The sequence below is a fragment of the Pyrgilauda ruficollis genome, unplaced genomic scaffold, assembly GCF_017590135.1.
Source record: "Pyrgilauda ruficollis isolate IOZ18807 unplaced genomic scaffold, ASM1759013v1 scaffold47, whole genome shotgun sequence".
Taxonomy (NCBI): Eukaryota; Metazoa; Chordata; class Aves; order Passeriformes; family Passeridae; genus Pyrgilauda; species Pyrgilauda ruficollis.
In genome coordinates this window covers 1,773,728-1,796,489 of record NW_024526266.1, presented here as the reverse complement: position 1 = coordinate 1,796,489, position 22,762 = coordinate 1,773,728, and the positions used below count along the sequence as shown (strand labels likewise).

Sequence of the window (22,762 nt, the reverse complement as noted above, 5' to 3'; positions counted from 1 at the left end):
CAGTTGTTATGCACTCTCTTTTTCAAGGGGCAAAGGTACTTGTGTATGTCTATAGGGACCCAAAGGTATGCTCTAACTAGACAGCAGTGAGCAAAATTGGTGTTTACTTGTTCTACAAGGAGCTTGGGGAGTAGGCACAGCCTTAATTTAAATTCTTTTATGCAGATAATAATGGCAGGAGCTGTGACACTCATGTGAGTAGGAAAGAGTGAATTTCTGCTCTTGGAGAAGAAAAGATGAATTTTGTGAAGGCAAAATGATGCCATCAAAGTACCAGGACAGGGCTAGAGTTAATACACTTAGCTGATGACTTTCAGCTGTCTGTTCTGTATTGGGGGTGGAGTTTTATGGCCATGGTCAAGTTAGCAGATGAGGGACAGTGAAATATTTGGTGATGCTCTGTGGGTAAATTTGTCTTCACTGGGATAGATGCTTTTTTTCTGGGGTGATCAAATGTTTCTCTGGTCTGACTTAGTTTCAGACAGCTTCAAAAACAGAAGAAGATAGAAGAAGCACTGATAAATTCAAATTAAAAGAGTCCTGGTTTTACAGCTGTAGTTCCTTCATTTTTCCTGGCTCAAAATTGAGAGGTAGGATAGAACAGGAGCACCTGAGAGCTCTGAGTTTGTAGCAATAGTTACTTTTCATTGTCTCATGGCAAGGAGGAATGCAGGCCTGTGTCTCATTACATCTAAGGAAAGTAATTTCCATGCTGCCTCAATAAATTAGACCCTAGTACTAGTCCTGCAGCTATTTTTTTTATAGTGCACTTAATTCAGCAAGGCAACAAAGATGTGCAGATATGGCTTCATTAAATAAAAAAAGCTTTCTACAGAGGGGAAATGGCCTGAGAACTGCAGCTCAGTCTGCTCCACCAACTTCCACAGGTTTGTTTGGGACTTCATTTTCATTGATAGATTTCATTCCTTTAGCTTCTGTTGACTTGAGGTGTAAGTATTTATTGCTCTCAAAATATCTAGTTGAACCTTCAGTTTGGTCATTTTTCTGGCTAAAAATTCAGTAATTTTCTGGAGATTTGTGGGGTTGTTGGATTGATTTAGTGAAGTGCCTTGAAGAAGTCAAGATAATGTTGATATTTATGATATTGACAATAAAGTCTGTGCCTTATGCAAAGAGTGCCCTGCAGTCACTGCCTACTGACAGTCATCAGTTTACACCACCTTCCTGACCCCTGCACAAGGCAGTGGATCCAAAATTTTGCCTAGCAGGACAATTCAGCAGCTTTCTCCTTTCCTAGGGATTCTACTAATCCCTGCAAATGAATTTTCTGGTAGCAAGATCCTATTCCTGGCTTAGAGCTTTTCCAGAGTAGCAGCAGATGAGCAGATAATAATTCACAAGCGACAGGCTGGACGAAACATCCTTACTCTGCGTACCAACTGTGAACAACAACCTTCAGCTATTGTAGTACAGGCTTCTGCCTCTTTTACTCAGTGTTTAGGCACAAAACTGATGCATGGAAAATTAACTGATGAACTTAGACATTTGGTGTAAAGCTCCAACTAAAAAAAAATCTTGAAAAGGCTGAAACATTTTAAAGTGAAAAAACTGTTCTGGAGGTATCTTTTTAATACTCTAGTGAGGGGGTAGGTATTTGGCCACATAAAGATGTCTCTCAGCAGCTGCAAAATGAGAGAAAATATGCTTTGAGAACATGTGTTTCAGAAACAGTCAATCTCAGATGGTTGCTTGTCTCATCAACACAATTCTGGATGTTACCAAGACATCTGTGTTGGATAATTACTGCCTCGACCTCAGCAAAACCGATGAAAGCTACAGAAAATAAACTCTACCCTTATGAATTATGCTTTATTAACCTGTCAGTTCTTTTTAAAAAATAATGGGCAGTTCTAGGTAAAACTTGACATGTTTCATTATGTGTTGTTATGTGTCCCATCTATCCTTTTTATGGCACTGACTAAGATATAATTGGAGCCCGACATATCTCACAGCAGTTAGATCACAGAAATTGCAGGCTCTAATCTGTGCCTGTCAGTTGTAACGAATATTATGATGACTTTGAGCACATGGATTGTCTTTTCACCAGATTAAATGGCTCAGCTTATGACCTGCAAGCTTGAATGAAAAAAGGAGCCAAGCTGAAACAGAGCCCTCAATTAGCTTTTGATACTGAGCTGGGACCAGATGGCCATTTGTTTGGTTGGGGGGGTCAAGGAGAGACTTGGCTGCTTTGGATGCAGCTTTAAGTACCTGAGTGGAAAGCTTCAAAGAAAACCTGTGTTGTTTTAATACTAAATTTTGGCAGAGTATTGCTCTGAACTTGAGATTGTGTACCCACCCCACACTCCTCAAGTTGAAGTGGTGTTGTCTACTGGCACTGTTCTCTCATAAATGTTTTATTTGCTTCTTATGTCATCCATAAACTTGATGGCCTTTACTGCCACCAGAACTTAGATTACTCATCTCTTGGTGTCTGTTCATTTAAGCAAAATATAAATATTTTTTTGCTCTCCAAAATTCTTCCCTGTTCCTCTCTGTCCCCAAGTGCAGAACATGGTGGAGAAGCTTTATCATCCCATCTTGCCTGGGAGAAGAGAGCTTCTTAAGCCATGCTTGCAAAGCTTTTATATAATTTAAAAATGTAGCCAGGTGTTTAGGGTGAATATTATAGCTCTGATCAATGAGAATGCATTCATTTCTGAAAACCAACCTAAGGCTGGGTGCTGTTTTCATTGAATTTTACATAATGCTTCTGGGCAAACAGAGAATGCCACTGGGGTTTGTATTTCTGCTGGTGTCTGTGTGCTGCTTTCTGATGGTTCCAGGCAGCTGCCAGATATCCACACAGTGCTGTATTTACAATCATTCCTTGGTGTGCTCTGAGCAGTGCTGTTTCCTCCATCCTTGTTGCCAGATATCCACACAGTGCTGTATTTACAATCATTCCTTGGTGTGCTGAGCAATGCTGTTTCCTCCATCCTTGCATGGTCAGAAACAACCCAGGCTTGTTGCTTTCATTGCTTGCCATACTGTCAAAAAGCGCACTGGAACCAACCTGCCAGTATTCCTCCTTTTCCTTTGTCTTCTAAAACATCCTTGGATAATCCAACTGGAAGCCTTGCTTCTCCCTCAAAGCCCCTGGGAAATGCTTGCCAACAGGTGGCACAGAGGACCCCTCAGAGGGTGGGGGACACACAAGAAGACTGCTGATCTCTCATGTATTGATCACAGTGGGTTGCAAGGTTCCTGTTGTTTTGCCATTTTTTTCTCACTTACCTCCAAACTGATCTTTCAGTGGAAAAGGAGGATCTGTTGGCCACAGATCTGAAGAAGCCCTTGCAGCTCAAGGGGAGCTCTTGAGGGGGTTTTAACCCTTCATGTAGCAACTGTATGTTTAACATTGGTTCCAGCTTGCTCTGCTTCCAGCCTCAGATGGTGTTACTCAAGTACAGCTTGATCCACTCATCAAGAAAAGAGGGAGGGGAGATGTTTAAGTCTTTTCTGCCTTGTAGGCATCAATGGGGCTTGATGCCAATCTGCTGCTCCTTTATCTGGGCCAAAGGCAGTGCATTGTTTAGCTTTTAATAATAAGAACAACTATGTGAGGAGCACCTGGCACTCTTCCATCTTAAGGTTAAATGGTGCTTGAAGTGTTTCTGGCAGGTGGGGAAGGCTGTATTTTGAAAAGCCCTGGTGTTTTTTGTTGGTCATTCTCTGAAGCACTGGAGTGCTTAGTGGAAGAGCCCCTTCTAGCACATAGTTTAATCAGTGTTCATGTGGTACTCTCACAGAACAGTGAAGTTCTTGTACCAGGGGATTATTGCATCATAGGAAGCCAGCATACTGATTTCTCTCCTGTCTGTGCCAGTTTCTCAAGAATAAAACAAGTTGTTCTCACTCACTGTGCATACAATTAGGTATATTTATTCTGTGCAAAGCAATTTTGCTGTGGAGCATGGAGTTCTCCCAGCCCGGGGAGAAGGAGCAAAAAAGGATGTAAGCCTTGGTTGTATGAATCTGCACTGCAGTAACCATAATCACTGAGGTTATAGCATGTGGTTAATCACTCTGATGGTCTCAGGTGTGTGGGATGGGCACTTCTGGCATCTCCTGTGTGTATAGAGTATCTACAATGTGGACTTGAGAATATTCTCAAACTTACCAACCACCAGTGACAGCTGACCCTTTAGACTCACTAACACCTGAGCAACTGAGGCTTTCCAGAATCTTATTCATTAAAAAACTAGATTTTAGGCCTTTCAGATGAAGTTCATGTTTTTGTTGTTTTTGTTTATTCATGCCTCTCTTTCCCTTTCTCTAGTGAAACTGTGGTCTACCAACTTGGACAACTCAGTCGCAAGCATTGAGGCCAAGGCTAACGTGTGTTGTGTCAAATTCAGCCCATCTTCTAGGTATCACCTAGCTTTTGGCTGTGCAGGTAGGTAAAAGGGATATTGTTTCTTCCTTCCTTTATTCCTTATTCTCCCCAAAGATGTGAGGTTGGCTGCTGTGCCCAAGACTGAAGTGTCTTTGCAGTTAAAATGTCTCTGAGTAAAGCTTGTCAAGTGCCACAATGCTGTGTCAATGTCACGCCCCAGCCTGGCTTTTTCATTTGGGTGCCTTTATCAGAGATAAGGCAGGTAAAGAAATCACACGGTGCATTTATTGGGATCGCTAAGGCAACCAGGCAGAGCTCAGCTCTGGGAGCCTCAATGTGTTAACATGATGAGAGCTGCTCTTTCTGATTTATAATATTTTTCTATAAATGCTGCAAAGCCATACTGGGAATTTTAACTGGTTTTACCTGAAGCGTGCTGTAAAAGCTGTGGCTGTGCATGTTCCCGTAGCTCCAACTACAATCCCTGTGGGTGGGCTCATGTTTTCCTAAGCTGGGCAAAGATGGCTGTTAACATTTTTATTTTTTTGAATTAGTCAGTGGGGAAGGCACAAGGAGCCTTTTATTCACTTAGATTAAATGGTTCTTGGTGATAACACAAAGATCTGAGAGCAGAGCAGGTGTCGCTTTGGGAGGAAGCTGTATTGTGCTATGCATACAGTAACTAAAACTCACAGGTGCCTATAAATGTTTAACCAACTCTGCATTTTCTTTCTCCTTGGGGAGTTTTAATGGACTTGTAACTAGTTGTTCTGACAACATTTGTTCTCTCTGGACTCTGGGAGATACGTTGATCATTCCTGCAACCACTGCTTTGCCATTCCATTTGGGTATTCTCATTTCCAGGCCGGTTCTGCTTTGGCTGTAACTCTTAGGAGGCAAAAAATAAACTTGCATTTTGAATCCAAAAATGGATTCAAGCTGGAGTGTAAAATATTGACTTGCTTGACAGGCATCTCTCTGAAGTGTAGTGAATCACATGTAAAAATAGTTGAACGACAATACCTACTAGCAGCATTTGAATGAGAATGGAGTCTCTGGGAAGGGCTCTAGGGAAAGATGAGCACTAGCTCCAAATGGATCAGCCACTGATTAAAATATACCTGTAGAAGCACTGTGAAACAGAATTCTTCTTGATAAATAGATAACTGGGGTTCTGTGCCACCTGAAAGGCAGAGGGGGGATAAGGCACAGATAAATCAAGGAAGGCTTTTGGAGCTGGAGGGCACGTGGGTTAGGAGCAGGTGGGAGTGTCTCTGTCCCCACACCCAGGTCTAACAAACTGGGCTTGTCTTCAGCAAGTGTGTTGAGAAAGAAGCATTAGGAAGCCCTAAAAGTTTCATGGAGGTTTTAAAGGACTGCATACATGTTTCTATGATTTAGTGGATGCTGAGGGGTAAAAGGGTATTTGTACTGAAAGAAGTGTTTACATCTGCTTGATGTTTGGTAATTGAATCTCTAAATAAAAATTAAAATGGATATATTTGATTGATATTATGATTGTTGAAACAATTACATGAGGTAATTGAAATGGTGGAAATTACTTCCCACAATGGAATTCTAATTGATCTTTCAGCCATAAATACATGTGAGGAAAATGGCATATTAAAAGAAACACTGGTATCTTGAAAGACATTATTTCTGAAGTCCTAAAAAATAATCAGAGCAAAGAAATTAGTTAGTGTCTGCTTTCATACTCCATATAGTAAAACAGTCATGTTTAGTGTGTTATGATGGAGACAAAGGTTTTTCTTCTCCATCAGCTTCAGCTAGTCTTGCTTAATAATTTCATTTACTTTGTGGAAAAAGGAACATAACTGTTGAATAGCATGAGTTGTCACATAGGCTGTAAAATTAATAAAGGAAGAGTCAAAGCTGACTTCCTTGAGTAGTACTAAAAAAAAAAGCAGGGAACAGGGCACACTGACTTGACCACTCCTGTTTGCCCCCAGCAGAAATAAAAATGAGCAGTCCACAACACTAAACACTAATTCAGTGACCAGTGTAGTGGCCAATTTCAGAAAGCTTGGCTTGCTCACAGGCTAAGAGGATTTTCACATTTTGAAAACTGTTTTGATTACTTATTCAGAGATTTATTCAAGGATAGAAGAGCCAAGACTTCTGAGAATTTCATGCCCCACAGAGTCTTGTATTGTATTTAAGCAGAAGTACTGTTTCTGTATATACTCTCAATTTATTTGCTGATTTGATGGAGCTTAATGCTATATATATGTCTGTATTTTTGTGTGTATATATGTATATATCTATAGTTTAAGACATGATGAGGTAAGCAATTAATAAAATGGTTAGGGAGGAAGTATTGGTACATAATATTTGAGCTATAAAAGGAAGAAGTAAATTGATTTATTATACTATTAATTACATACACACTTCAGTTCCTTTTTTCTGTATGCAGAATAGGTGAAAGCCAGCATAACTTCTTTAAGTAATTTTGACTGAAGTAGAAATTTTTTCAGGGTTGGCGTTTTTATTTTTTTAAAGGTTCTCTTAACCATTCATAAAGCTGGACCATCTTTTCATAATGCCCTCTTCTTTCACACCTTGCTTAAGAAAAGTTCTTCTCTGCCCTTGCCAAATGCATCTTGCCCACTTTCATGCATCTGTTCAGAATGCCTCCTTGAAATGGGTTTTCCTAATCAGATGCTTCTTCTAGATGAGCATCTCTCTGCTGGTTCCTCCCTTGCCTTCACCACAGAAATAGAATGACCATCTTAAGGTCCTTTCCACCCTGTCCCCATTTTACATTCCTTCTCACTTGTTTGTAATATTTTGGCTGTTGGCCCACACGGCCCACCATGCTACGCTGTGTACAAGTGGAAGGTTGGGATGTGCTTTTCTGCATTTTAAAACTCTTTTACAGAAAAATTGTAAGGAAAGTACCAAGGTCCCTTAGAGATCTACCAACACATGGCATGAATTAGGTGACCTGAGGCAGCAGAGAGTCCACAGCCTGACTTTGTTTCATTCTCTGTAGGGAATCTTGAACCAGAGATCTGGGTCTAATAAAAGCATTTCCACCTGCACCCAGTTTCCATGCTGCATTGCCAAATAAAAGGAGGGAACTGAAGGGCTGTAGGGGTGGATTGGGAAGCAAAGTCAGGCTGTGAACTTTGTGGCACAGTGAGTGAAATGGGGGGGTTCTGTCACAGGATGTGCTGTGATGCTTTGATTTAAACATAGCCATCTTTAAAAGTGTTGTTAGACTGTTGATTTCCATGAGGAACACTCTTCTCTAGTAGAGAGCGCTGAGTTGGCTTCAGATGATGTAGGAAAACAAGCTTTAGATGCCACTATAAAAGCAAATCTCAGGATTAGCATCTAATGTGGGTGATATATAAGTTTCTTTTCTGGACTCTTCACTCTGAAGCTTTTAGATGACCAAAAAAAATTATCTTGGGCAGCTTAAAACAGAACAAATGGGCCATAAACTGGAAATAGAGCCTATAGAAGAGAAATGGATATTGGTTTGAGAAGTAATTCATTTAAAATCAGGCAGTTCAGGTGAGAGGAAAGCCAGTATGTCTGGCTGCAGCCTGATAAAATCTGTTGCAGTAGAGAGGGCGCATAAAGAAGAAAAGACCCCTTTTGTCTGTTACTTTAATAAAATATTCTATTTGCATGCTTACTGAGTTGAAACATTGTCCAGTATAAACTGTAATCACTGCCAAATACAAAATCAGGTCATTCTGTGGTCTTTTCCTCTTTTTAAAAACAGATAGGGTTTTATTCTGAAATTAGCTATATAAATCATGGCTGAAGTTATTATTGTTCTGCCTCAGCAATAGCACTGATGTCCTTAACCCATATATTTTCTGGCAGTGCTGTTTCCCTGCTTTAAAAAGAAAACTAAAGGCTGAAAATGCATCATGCACTTTGCAGCTGGAATATCCAAGTTGTGCAGCCTGGGTGAGATCAGACTGTCTGCAAACTCCAGTGAGCTCAGTGTAGCTATTGATAGTGGGAATGTTTTATTCCCAGCCTGCTGTAATAGTGTCAGCAGCTACCACTGACTTTTTATTTCCTATATATTATGCAGAGGTTTTGTAAGGATTCAGAGATCTGAAGTTTCTATGACATTAGATGCATCATCTCTTCAAACACTGTATTTTTTCCCTGTAGGACCCACAAATCTAGCAGGTTGGATTGAGGGCTGAGAGAGGTTTCTCAGGGCTGCAGAATGCAGGACAGAGACTGTCTCCTCTCCAGGAACTTCACAAAATAAGTGCAAGCAGCAGAGAAACACATATGGACAGGATAGCAACAGAACAGCTGCAGCATAGTCAGAACTTAAGGTCTTGCTGCATTAGTTTTAGCTTTGATCAGTCTCTAAAACAGCTTTGATATGTTGTCACAAACTCTTGATATTGTGGGTTCAGATGAAGTGACCACAGCAGGGAAAAAGTGGGATGGTGCTGATTGATGCTGATCTGACTACCTACAGCAACAGAGTTGGAGACTGCCTGCATTGGAGATGCCATACTCCCTCCTAAACACCCCAGATTTTGCTTTTCCATCTCTTCCTTCACACTACCAATTGCCTTTTTTCTGGATTAGGTTATTCCCTGATCCATTGAGCACCAGTGCCAGCCCCAGACAGGCTTTTGGCAGCCTGTATCAATGCCAGTAATTACTAACAAGGGGCAAACCCTCAGTGAACATGAGGTGTGCTCTTAATGCTGAGGTTCTCCTCTCTTACCAGCTCTCTCTCTTCCTTATTCCCTTCCCCACTTTCTGCTTTTCCTTCCAAGGTGATTTTGCCCTTCCCCACCACGTTTTCCAGTCTGTTTAAAGATGCTTCCTGTGCACCATCTTTAGCATTGCACAATGGTGTTGTATTCTGGTTTTGAATGGTCACAAAAATAATTTGATAATTTGATCAGCAGCAGCATTATGAAGGACTCCTGGTTTTGTGTCAACAGCTTTGTTTTCATTTGCAGTTATTTACCCACCCCTTAAGGTCTCTGCATCACCCTGATGCACTTACAGTGCAGGGTCAAAAGTAGCTTTTTTATCATCATTCCATTTTTCTAATATACCTGGTGTCCAAGTGGGGCCACTTTGGAGACTATCCTGGCCAGTGAAATATTGATTTTTGTGCTGCAGTAACTGGAGCAGTGATTTCTCTTTTCCAAACATCTCCCTGTAGAGTTAGCCTTGTACAGTGTCTCAGATCTGGGTGACTTACCTGACTTGTCATTCAGCTCAGAAGAATGATGGGATATTAATGACCCAGAAGGTAGTGTGCCTTTTTGGAAGAGAATTAATGTTTTCCAGCTGAGAGCAAGGTCTTACCTTAATAGATTCTCATGGGTGAGTAGTATGTTCTGTTGAAAGCCTGCAGTGACTCAGAAAAGATCTATTTGTGTGAATATATGACATGTTTAGGGTGGAGTTAGGCAGCTTCCTTGGGGTTGAGCTACAAGATTACCTTCAGTGTATGAATTGAGCTTAGTGTTTAAAGGCACAGACAAAGGTTAGGCATTCCTTTCAAACCTGTGGAAAAACTTCACAGCAGTGAGTGCTCAGAATTCAACCCTGATGAAAGCAGTGGCATGCAGCAGTTCAGGGCTTGCCCATTACTTGGATAGGACTTTACCTGCACTACGCATTTTCATTTTGTGGGCAGGTAATAATAAACCTTCGTCTAGTCCATGATCTCTGAGGCTGTTGGCAGGGGAAGTAGGGGACAAGGTCTGTGTTTTGGAAGTGCACATTTGTCACCTTTAATTCAAACTCATTCCAGAATTCACTGCAAAGCCTCATTTGTTTTGCATTGGAAAGCATTTACAGGACTTCAGTCAGTTAAGACTTGTTTGGAGGAGTCTGTATTTTTTGGCCAGTAGGGCTGTGATCATGTTTCTGTCCCAGAGTACTTATTGTAGTGGAAACACTGAGCTTAATGGGATTTTTTAGGTGAGGACAAGTCTTTGAAGGTTTGACTTGTTATCCCTCTTCATGGACCCTGGGATGTAAATGAAGGTGAGATACCAAACGAGGCCTTCTGCTGTCCTGGTGAAGGCAATCTCTGGCTCTGGTAGGTGGATCACATTGTACTTCTGCTTGGGACTGACAGTGAGAAGAACTGCACCTATATCATGTTATTTAAACTTAAGATCTTTGTAGTTAAGCTGATTTTTCTGTTCCTGCACATCAGAGATGCTGCCAGATCTGCCAGGTAGTGTCTTCCTGCCTTGCTGCCACTGCTTCCCAGGAAATCACAAAGGGACATGAAACCTCTCATCAGTGTGCAGGATGTGTCGCATGTGCAATTTTCACATAAGCCTTAAGAGTTCAAGAGCTGATAGAACTTTTTTACTTACACAGAAAAAGCAGTATCTGACTTGTCTTGGATAAACCAATTGCAATGAATAGTGACTAACAATACAGAGACCTACTGGGGAGTTTCCTAACTTTGTCCCAGAGGTCATCACACTTCAGTAACAAGTGAATGAATAAAATGAACTTGAAAAGCTCCATTTGATTCTCTGGAGAAAAGGATAAATCTGTCATTGGCAGAAATGAGCGTGCTAATTGTTTGCTTAAATATTCTTTTCATGAACATTTTGTCTTACAACTGGCACAGAAGTCATTTAGTCAATGTGACGAAATTCAAATTTAAATTGAAATGAGCCTTGGAATTCAGGAACAGATAGCCAACTCCAACATTCATCTTTTTCTCAGAATGCCAAATTGCTCTTGCTGCTAGCTGTTGCTGTATCCCTTAAGAGTTTAATGCTTTCCAACCTCGGCAGTTTCCAAAGCTGCAGTTTTTCTGGTAGCTCATTCAAAGGAATTGCTCTTTGGAATGACATCTTCTGTAATGGCTTCCTGTGTTTCCTCCTGTTCAGACTGCATGGATTAACTGTTTCAGCCTTTTATTTGGGTACTGTGCTTCCATACTAACTGGTGAAGATTGTCACATAGCACGGGGAAATCTGTACCTGGTGAGTGCAGTGTGGGCTCTCATCTCAGAGGCATCTTTTCATAGTGTCTGAGCATCTAAACATTGCATGAGCCTTTAAGGGTAGAGTTTTAAATGTTTGGGCAAGGTTCGTATCAGCCATTTAGATCTCAAGAAAATGACAAAAAATGAGACTGCAGATGCATGTGCAAATCCAGTTGCTCTTCATGTCACTTGTTTCATTGCCTACTTAGGGTATGTTGCTTCTTTTCCACCTTGGATACCTGTGTATCATCACATGCTTTCCTGTGCTTGTTTCCCTGTGTACACAATCCACCATACCTTTGGTTTAAGCCCTCTTATCTGAAGCTTGGATTTTAGCAATTGTAACACTTCCGATGTTCTTCCTCTCTTCCAGTGGAGTCTGCTGTGAGGTCAGTTTAGATAATGAATCAGATCATCATCTCCAGAAGCTAGTTAAGACTAATATCTCCTCAGGCTAGTGAAGCAAAATGTAGTTCTGGACTAAAATCAGGTTTGACTGATAATTTGGCCAACTCAGGTCTCAGGAGCCTGCACTTCCCCTTCCTTAGAGCCACTTTGACTGCTTTGAAGCCTGTTTGGTTCCCTTTGTGTGATGTCTACTAATACAAATACAACAGAAACCTGAAAGCTGTTTCTTCATGAATGCACTCTTAAAATCCTAAGGAGGATGTTCCTTTTACATCCATCTTTTGTAATGCCTCAAGCCCTTGTCTACATGATCTTGACCTCTTGGAGTGTGTGGTTCCAGGGAATCTGACTGTGCTGCCCTTTCCCTGCATCACAGCTCTGTGACTTGTGCAGCTTTGATTCCTTCAAAGAACCAGAGCTGACATGGCTTCAGCATTAAGAAAAGTGTTTGTTGTGTGCAGTATGTATCTTGAATTGAGAGAGATGTGTTCAGCAAGTGCCATGGTATTTTTAGCTTTGATAGATGTACCCAGCACTCCATGTGCAAGTAAGGCTCCTGTTGCTCATGTAAGAAGTTTCATCTCTTCCAAGGTCTAGTCCATTTAAACAGCATGGATTGAAGCACCTTTTATCATAAAATGACATGTTATAGGTGTCATAAAATGTATTTTGGACATCAGCTTACAGGCACTAGTGCATGTAAAGTGATGCACTTACATAGTCGGTGAGAAAAGCTGTGTTAGGAGCATAACTGAATGTTACATCTAAACAGTGCATAACTATTTTTTCCTGTTTCAGATGTGAAGAATGAATTCTTTCCAAAGCTCCAGGTTTTATTACTGGTGTTGTCTTCATTAGTTTTGTAGCATTATTAAATCTTGCTTGTGTGTACTGAATATTTTGTTTCTCCAACAGTCTAATAGACAACAACCCTTGAATTGCAAAAAAACATCTATCCCTTGCTCTTGTGAGAAATTGCTATAGCTCTTTAAAACCATAAAGGTCAAAGTTTCAAAAGAGTTCTAGAAAAATCTGTTTTGCTTCCCTCTCCCATCAGAGCCCTTTTGTCACCTGATTAATATCTAATGTTTTATGTCTCTTCCTTCTCTCCTTAATGTAAGACAAGTTATTTAGGATGAAGGCTTTATGGGCTGCTGTATCAAAAGCTTTAGACATGTCAGTAACAAAATGTCCCCAGTGTGTAAAGACCATTATCCATAACCTGGCAAATGATATCTGTAACTTTGAGCTATAGGGAATCTGTGGAATACAAAGGTTAAAAATCCAGTTGGCAGTTCCCATCAAGGCTGCTGTTCTCTTTATCTGTTCAGCAGAGGGAGATATAGATCTTTAGAGGAATGCTAGTGTTGGTATATATATTTTAAAAAACAGTACAGTTGGTGTGAGTAAGAGATGCAAATCACTGGCTAAAGCAGGGTATAGTGTTTCCTGCAGAGCTCTGTCAAAATATTTCAAGTGCTGACCTGAAACCCTGTGCTAGCACACCCCTGAGCCTTTCTTTTGTAGAAGGAAAAGTAGAAGGGTCTTACTGTGCTGTTGGTTTTGCCAGAGATTAAACTGACAGACATTCAGTCTAACCTCAGCTCTTTATATTTCAGTTTTCTTGGAGTGGATCTTTCTCATTGTGCCCCTTTTATCATCCATTTTGCTAAACACTGTTGGTCATTTTCCTTCTTCTCAAAGCTGTGTTCTTTGTTTGTTTAAATGAAAACCTGGGCTGGATTTGTCTTTAATTCCCTAAATATGATTTTTTTGAGGGTAGATTTCCATTGGATTCCTTAAATCTAATCTTTGGGGCTGTTGCCCATCATCTGTATTGCAGTGTAGGAAAATGAGATTAAGTTGTCATCTCCAAATACCCGTGTGCCTTCCTCTGCTTTAGAAACTTCCTTTCATCTCCTTGCTAACATCATGGGCTCTGTGGCTTCCTCACTTTAAAGGGTTTAGTTGTTTGGGATTTTTTAAGATTTTGCTACCAGCAAAATGAATACAGACCTCGCTTAATCCTGTATGGTCTTTAGAGCACACGGGGGAGGTTTTCACCTGCAGGGAAAATATGTATTGAATGCTTTCCTCAAGTTCAGTCCCTTTTTGGGTGGCCACTGAATATTTGGCACCTATGAATATGGGGTGTTCAGGACCTCCCCAGGAGTCTGGTACCACTTGTCTAGACAGAACTCTGAGAGCAAATATAAATGAAGTACTGCATCCAAATCATCTTGGACACACACCTGAAATACAAAATAAGGGCATTGTTACAGTTGTTTGCTGCTGTGGAGCAGAGCATTGCTTCTAAAAGAGATTGCTAAGATTTCCCCAGGGCTGCAGAAGAATGGTTATTCAGAGAAAAACTGTTCCTTCACTGCAAAGGAAACTCCAGCTAAAAAGAAGAGGAAAAAGCAAATGCTTCAGATGAATAATTTTGTCTTAATTATAGAAACAAAGCACTTGCAGTTTCTGCTGGAAGAAAAAATTGTGAATACAAAGCCACATCCAGCAAACACTTTAATGTGCCTGTGATAACGGCTGTTGGGAAAAATTTTTCTTGCTTTATTTGGGGCTTTTTTGGAAGGGAAGGTACAAACAGGAAAAATTAAAAATACCAGTTAGCTTTACCTGTGCTGCAGCGTTCTGTGGGGAGGTGTTGGAGTGACATGGGTCATGAGTGACATTCTGCTGTCTGCTCCTCATGTGATTTGTCATGCTGCAGGAGAGAAGCAGCACACTGCATTCTTCAGCAGGATGCTCCAGACAGTTTTGTCTGCAAAGGTTCTTTGCTTCAGGCTGTATCAAACCCATTTTTAATCTCTTGCCTTTACAGTAAGGGAAATTGTTTGTACAGAGGGCACTGATGTCAACTTACTGCTGTTGATATTATCTAATTCCTTCTTCAGAAAATTCTTGTGCTAATTTTTAGTGCAGGGCTGTGTTCCTATGAATTCAAGTCCACTTTTCCCTGTCCCTAATGCATTGTCATCTCTTTTCTTTTCCTGAAGCATCTATTTATTTTATGTAGTGGAAACTATCACATGGTCTTCCCTTCCAGAAGTGGTTTGTGATAGGCCAAACCCTGTGCTCATCATATCCCATTCCAGTATTACATTCTCAATTGAAATACATCTGTTTAAAGTGTTTTGTTGGCTGGAAGGCTTCTTCACCATTCTTTGTCAAATGCCCAAATGCTACCCTGCATTTCTGTTGCTGAAATAAAGACCTTTTTTTTTCCTCCCTGCTGTCTCTTCTGCCCTGAAAGAGATTTTTTTGGGGGAGTTGTCACTCCATGAAGTTTCACTTGTTGAGTTGAATTATTCCCAGAGATGGAATGTTCAGCTGTCCTATGTCCCCAGTCTTCTCTCCAGAGCAAGACCCACATATGGATGTTCAAACTCCAGCCTGCCTTTCTGCTGTAGGGAAGATTAAATTTCTACCCCAAACTTCCTGAATAAAGTCACATGAAGATCTTCAAGTACTTTTGTTTGGTATTACAGGCTTGGCAGCAGTTAAAATTGAGCTGTTCTTTTTCTTTTTCACTAGTAAGAACAAAAGTGAATTAAAGGAGAGCTAAGGTTGTATGACAGTGCTTTGTGCCACCCCCGTCGTGTGGGTGTAGATAGACAAAACCTGAAAGATCTGAGAAGCCAGAAACCTGTGCAGCAAAACACAGCCCAAACATTGTTGCTGTAGTGCTGAGAGGTGGGCTAATGCCTTGCCTTTCTTATGTCAACAGCAAATAGCTTAAGCAAGTTTGTATTTAAAAAAAAAATCTTCCTAATCCTTTGACATAGAAGCACTTTCAAGACAGCTGAGGGAAGAGTTTATAGAATTGTCTTTGGAAATGCTTGGAGCGTGACTGAGTAGGGCTCTTGAACACAATTACTTAACTTGGAAATTGAATCCAACTTTACAGTTGTCCCATCCTTGACTGAGCAGTTGGACTGGCTGGATTTCAGAGGTCCCTTCCAAACTACAGTATTCCATGACTTTCAGGGCCCTTGAGCAAAAACGGCTTTCCAACAGATATGGCATTCTATATAGGATTAAGTTTCATTTGAGCTTCCTCATAATTAAATTCTAAGTGTCTTTCAACCAGCCTTTGATATCATTGCCTTGGCAGGGAGGCTCCATTTCCTGGTGCACAGGTACATAGAAGATCCACTGGAGAAGTTCCACTTTTTTTATTAATGGCTTTTCAATAAGTCTCTAAGTAATTCTGGAGCTAGGTAGATGACTTTTGTAGATTTCCTCTGGAATTTAAGGAAATGAGTTTTCAAGCATTTAATTTTCAGGGTTTGGGCTCTGATGGCAGGCTTTTCTCAGGTGTTGTTTACCTGGCCCTTGTTCAGGTTTCTCTAAGGACCAAGGTACCCTAATGTGCCATGTCATCCTCAGTGTACTGTATGGAAGGACAGTGATTTGAGTTAATTTTTAAGTCTGGATGTTTTTCCTTTTTATCTCCTTCCTCTTTCTCCTCCCTAACAGAAGAAAGGTTTTTCCTGGTGAAAGCTGAGGTTTCATGTAAGTCTCCTGATCCTATTTCCATTTTTAGTCCAGCCAAAGACCTTACCTTTGTGGATTCAAGCTCCCTTTTTTATAGCAAGAAATCACACTGAGCTTGGCCAAAAATGAGACTTTTGGTTAACCCATCTAAAGTTCTGTTGTTGTACCTCTTGTTTATCTCTGTTCAGCAAATATTCATCACGATGGCTTGTCCCCTCTTTCATGACACATCAGGTAGGGAAATAACAGTGGGTGCTCTTCCCTTTTACCCAGAGACACTCAAAACAAGCTTTGATTTGAACCACTGCACTCTGGACACTTGAAGGTATAATGATGTAGTTATATTTTCCTGCTAAACAAGTTGCCTAGATACAATTCTCAGAGCCTTGAAAACTGACTGATCTTGCTTACACTTGGTATACAGAGGAGAAACGAGTGAAAAAAAGATCAATTTGTGTAGGTAGATGTTTAAATATATATAATTGGACTTCAGCTAACCCCTTCAATGTTTGAGTGATAGATGCTTCCTCCAGGAACTCTGAAATCTTTTTTTTTTTAGCTGGTTGAAATAAAACTGAAATGAAATGTTACGAAGTCATGTCTCTCCTCTTTTCATTCTGATGGAAAAGCATTTTGTGGGCTTGTTTTATATCCTTTTATTTTACTGTTCTTTTGTTTTCCCCAGCATAATCTAATTAATGGCAAGCAGAGGTATCTTGCACCAAATTTGCTCTGACTCAGTTTGTCTTGTTAAACAGGGCATTTAAATACACCCCCTCAGACTATAAACGTCTCTTATTGTTACTGCTGATGTGCAGAGTTTCACTGGTGAAAACAAGCCAGCCTTGATCCAAGCTTGAAGTTCATATGGAGGAAAACAGACAAATGAAGAACATGGGGCAATCATGAGCTGAGGACATGAGTTACTAGATGTAACAGATGAGACCATCATGGTCAGAGAAGCACAAGAGCACATTACAGATTACACTCCAGCCTGAGCTTCTGTTTCAGTAAAAGATCTGTAGCACGAGGACTGCAGGCTGTAGCCAGAGCATTAATGTATGAAATTATTTTGACCTTTAGGTTTGCTATTGAAGATGTATTTTATTTTGAAAAAGTCCAAAATGTGCCTTGATCACAGAATACTTCTACCAGACCACTTAATTAACATCTGGCTGCCTACCTGGCAGCTGTGCATTTCAATAAGGACATCTTCTTGTCTGTGGCATTTATCTGCTGTGGAACAAGGAACATCATTATATTCTCAAGTCTGTGAGTGCTGAGAAATCCAAGTAATGTAAAGGACTTCTTTTTTTAATGGATCAATAATCGAAATATTGAACTGTTGAGAAATGTGCATTTTTAAATGATTGAAATAAGAAAAATGGGCATTGATTCTCCAGCAATTTAGTTTTCCAGAGGAGAGCCACAAAACCTTTGTATGCAGCTCTTGGGTCTTTCTAGTGGTTACATCCTTTGAATATAAAACTGTTGCATTGCAGGTAAATTTCTGTTTTGCTGTCCTTGGCTTGATATTCCTTCAAGTAAGTGGTTCTTGGTTGAAAAGAGCCTGGGGGGGCTTGTGGATTAGCTGATGCTGATTAATGTTCATGGTGAAAGTGGGTGAAACATATGACCTACAAGATCAATGTTACCTGGAGAGTGGGATTGCTCTGCTCTGGTTTTTGTGTGTGGCTGCCTTGTGTGTGCTGGTACTCAGTGAAAGATAGAACTGCTGCTGTGTGACACCCTGTCATAACCCTTGCTGCTCTTTGTGGAGCTGCTCTCATCGCTACACAGTAAGAGCTTTACAATAGGTGGTGTTGAACCCAAAGCCTGCTGGTAGCAGCAGTTCTGTAAATTTTTTTAACAAGTCTAAATGTAAGGAAAATCGCTTTTGGGAAAAACAGACTCTGCCCTTTTCTTTCTTTTGTATAAACAACTAAAAATCCAAGATCAATTCCATTTTTCTAAACAACTCGGAGATTACCTACAATGCTGCTGGCTCCATTAGCAATTCCCAATTGTCTTATTTTAGAAGTTCTGAAATCTGATTTTCTATGACTGTAACCACATCATCAGCTCATTTACTGCATCCCCACCCCTGCAACCAAGCTGAATCCGAGAATTGAGGCTGAGGAGGTGCTGATCCCTTCACCTTGTTGAGCACAAACCCATCCTTCTCTTTTGCTCTTTTCCTGCCAGCTGGAGTCTTGTGAATTTATGTGCAGCTGAGCAGAGAGGGATGCCATCCTTTGCTGACACGGGTTGTATTTACTGAAGAGGTGGCAAGATCTCAGGAGTTTGGAGAAGTCTGAATTCTTGATTAGTTGTCACTTGATGGCTCAAAGGTGAAAGCAGCAGTGTCTTAAGGGAAGTAAGCTGAGTGTAATGGAAAAGCACTATTTACAGACTCAGGCTTGTGGTCAGAGACCTCTCTGCAGCGATGGCAGAGCTTAGCTGTCCTTTTTGCCTTCTGAGATCACTTAAAAAATACATATATTTTAAAAAAAAAAAAAACACTTGCCAGCAAACATTTGAATTCAGAAAGTATAGCAGCAGATTTCTGTCATACTCAGCTTCTGCAGTGACATTGAACTAGATGAGAATTGTTCTGGAGTGTTTAATTTGTTATGAAATATATACATGTTCTTTCCCTTTATTTCATAAATATTTAAATTAAGCCTGAATGCAGAAGAAAAGGTGAAGCAGGGAGCTGTTGCTGCCCAAGGGCTGGGCAGGCAGGAGGCTTTAACTCTCTAAATGTGAATTCTGAGATAAACTTGTTTTGAGTGAATTTTCTAGTTGGGGTAGAAATTAGCTGAATTATGATATTATTGTTCATTTTGAGGAGCAAACAAGAAGCAAATACCCCTGGTGTTGCTGGTTAGCAGTGGAGCATGCTCCATGGTCTGCTAGGGATGCTGAGAGCAGGAGCCAGAACTGGGATGCTGGATGAGCTGATAGGTTCTTGTGAAGTTCAGGAAGTGTTTGATTCCCCTCATTGCCCACTCCATTTCCCCCACTTTTATCTGCCTCCTGGGAAAAACTCATTTTATGAGCCTCCCAGAGCACCCTGCCACCTCACCTCAGACCTGCTGGTGTGCCAGAGATGCTGCCCCTCCCTGACAATTTCAGATCATCAAAGTCCACCAGGCAAGGCTTCTGCTGGGGTCCCTGGGAGTTGTATTTTTCTCATTTCGCTTCACTTTGGTGCTCTCTACTTCCTCAGCAGATGGCATTTTTATCATGTTTTTTGTGAAGTCCATATGGCCTACAAGAGAGAGTATCTCTTTAATTGTAAAACATGACCACCTGTTCAGATTTTAATGAGTGCAGTGAGCATTCATCTTCATGTATCTACTTAAAAATAGCTGCTTCAATTGAATTTAAAAAAAACAAACAAAAAACTAAAACTCATTTGGGCGCCAACACTTTGTCTGCTGAAATAATCAATTAATAATTAAGTGGCTAATTTTGGAGCCCACTGGCCTTGCTGGTTCCCTCAGACCCGTTGTGATGAGAGCAGACAGTGATTGATTGCCCTGCTGATGCCGAGAGGCACAGCCGTGCTGGGGCCAGATGCTGCCAGGCTTTGAGCTGTTTACTGGGATGTTTGGAAGGTGAAAGCAACTTCGTGGTTCTCTTCTGCAAATAGACTTGTCTGCCCTGCTACAGCTCCCTCCTCTCTGCATTGCTCCAGCTGCTCGCATACAGGTATCCTTTCCCTGCCATTTTCTTGAAGGATAAGATCTGGTGCTCAAAAAGGTGCCCTAATGATGGGCCAGTATTGAAACTGTAAGCAAAAATAGACTTGAAAGGCTTATCCACTAACTGATTCCTAATGAAAAGCCCTGCTAGAATCATTCTGCTCATTAAAATAACAATTGCCAGTTAACTGTTTCACAGCTCCCACAGGTCTGCTGGATAGACGAAAAACTGTGGAGTTTCTTGGCTCCAGCTTTCAGGGAAGTAGAAGAGACCGAGATGCCCAGATCTTGTTAGAGTGTTAATGCTTAATTAAAGTCCCTTAGAAAATTAACCCATTGTGCTGCAATAAGCCTGTTGCAACATCGTCTTGCTCTACAGCTAATTAATGTACCCAAATGGTAGGAGCACTGGGATATTAGTTGTTTGAAGATTTAGTATTTCAGAGGTGAAAGACAGAGGAGCTGTTTGAGAGAGTGCTTGGGCACAGCATCTTCAGTGCTGGTAGTAAGGGGTGCAATAGCTGCTGGGTTTCAACATAAGCGTAATTTGTCCGTGTAAGTGGTGGAGGAAACTTGGTGTGGCTGCTTGGAGCATCTGCTTTTACACCTTGAGGAGGGAGAGCCTGAAATCCTTACCCAGAGAGGCCTCTGAGCTGGTTATCTGCAGAGAGTAAAGTGCTGGAAGCAGTGAGAGGGGAAGGTGATTTGCCTGCCCACTTTATTTTATTGAAGTTGTTTCTGACACAGAACCCACCCTGTCCTGCCATGGCCACCAATTAGCCCCTTAGTCTGGGGGAGGAGCTCCCCTTGCTGCTCTGGTGGTGGTTGCAGTAGCTTGATTGATGTAAACCCGGTTATCTCTCAAACCACACGGGATTTTGAGACAGCAGGTCTCTCAGTTGTACAGAGGACAACACCCAGCTTTCAAATGCTATGCAAACACAAAAATAGCTGTAGCTCTTGGCTTTTGAATTCATTTCTATGTAATCTTTGTGATAAGCTTCCACCAGTAGGACATTATTTCAGTGGGAGGAGGGTCAGAGCAGATTTCATATGATGTCTGGCTGTCACAAGTTGCTTGGTGAGAGAGATGTCCAGCTTGGTTTCCATGTGTGTGGCCTTCCCTGGCCTTGCCTCCCTGTGCTTCCAGAATAGCGAGGAGTAATTAAATGAAATTGAACATTAAAGACTGAAAGTTGGGAAGGAAGAAGCTTATTAACCTTGTTGAGCTGGAAGGAGCACTGTGAGGGTGTTTGGGGCTTGGGTCTCATGAGGTTTTCTCTCCTTGTTTTTCTGGTTTCTTGGGAGTTGACATTTGGCTGTGTAGAAAAGCAAACGTATCACTAATTCTGCTGTGATCCCTCTCATATGGTTGTGGCACTGGGGCACATCTGTGAATTAAATCTTAAAATGAACTGGAATTTAGTCTTTTCCCTCATTAGCAGAAATGCTAATTCTTTCTTGATTGGTAATAAAGTCAGAGGAGAGAAGCAAAAAACAAAGGTAGGAAGGTTATCCATCCAGAAGCAAGTATGACAAATGTAATCCTGTTTTTCCACAATCCAGTTTAAGTAGCAGACTGAGTTTTTACCCTTGAGTTCTTCAACAGTTTTCCAAGAGGAGACAGCTTGAGGAAGGAAAAGAAGGAGGCTGGGAATTGGAAATGGCAATTGGAGTGGCTGGGCAGGGAGCTGAGAAGGCAGGCAGAAGAGGTGTGAGTCCTTTTAGCTGCTGCCTTGAACAGGGTCATGGGGTTTGCAGGAGGACTCATGCACAGGCACACACATATGAATGTACCTTTCTCCTTTCCTGACCCTTTGAAAGGGGGCATGGACCCTTGTAGAATGAATTTTGGGGCTCTTTTAGGAACCCTCTTTTGCTGTAGTACAGACTGTTTATCCTAGACAGGGCTTGAAATGAGATGTGGAAACTGCAGGCAGGATTTGTGTTGTGATCATTACAGGTCCTGTGCGTCCTTCCCAAGTGATTAAACTTCTTTTCTCCCTTGTCTGCAGACCACTGTGTTCACTACTACGACCTCCGCAACACTAAGCAGCCCATCATGGTGTTCAAAGGGCACCGCAAGGCAGTCTCCTATGCAAAATTCGTCAGCGGGGAAGAAATCGTCTCTGCGTAAGTGTTGCCTTTTATCTAGGCTAAAAACTCTGTAGCCCTCGCTCCTCTGTGCTCTTCAGGGCTGCTGAGCAAGTTCACCTGTGTGGGTGGCTGCTCTCACAGGCTGCTGTGCTTTTGGGAGGCAGATCGTTGCTTTTCTCCGAGTCAAAAATAGAAATTCATTCGTGGTGTCACTTGGCTGTGCTCTGTCTTGTGGAGCTAAAATGCTTAAGAGGAATATGAAAACTACTAGATGTGGCTCCTGTGCCCAAGTGCTTACTTTGGGAAGCTGCAGGTGGACTTTCCTCTCCCTGTGTGCACTGAGGATGCTCCTGGCCAGAGCTCTGTGATGGAGAAAGCTGCTGGCAGAGCCCTGGGGATAAAATCTGCAGTAGAACACAACTGATGAGTGACAGAAGAGATCAAATAGTACTGCTGTGTATATGGTTGAAGAGGAGGTTTAGCCACAGCCTGAAAGCAGCTCAAACAGGACTGACTGTTTGATCTGTTCTCTGATAATTTATTATCTGCTCTGGTGAAGGCCCTTTTTGGGCTTATATTTGGGTAAGAAAGTGGACAAAGAGAAGCTGTGTTTCATGACTCTAATAGCATGCAGCTTTTCAGCCAGGGCAGGCCATAAGATCTGCTGTGGAGGCCCTGAGGAGC

At 41.4% G+C, this 22,762-nt stretch overlaps 1 protein-coding gene across 2 annotated transcripts in view; it reads left to right on the top strand.

The window, feature by feature from the left end:
* COP1 (COP1 E3 ubiquitin ligase) overlaps window positions 1-22,762 on the top strand; it is a 123,019-nt gene that overhangs the window by 65,043 nt on the left and 35,214 nt on the right. For both annotated transcript variants that reach the window (XM_041479024.1, XM_041479025.1), the window contains 2 exons: window positions 4,304-4,420; window positions 21,997-22,114. In XM_041479024.1, coding sequence (XP_041334958.1) covers window positions 4,304-4,420; window positions 21,997-22,114 — 235 coding nt within the window. The remainder of the gene's footprint in view (window positions 1-4,303; window positions 4,421-21,996; window positions 22,115-22,762) is intronic.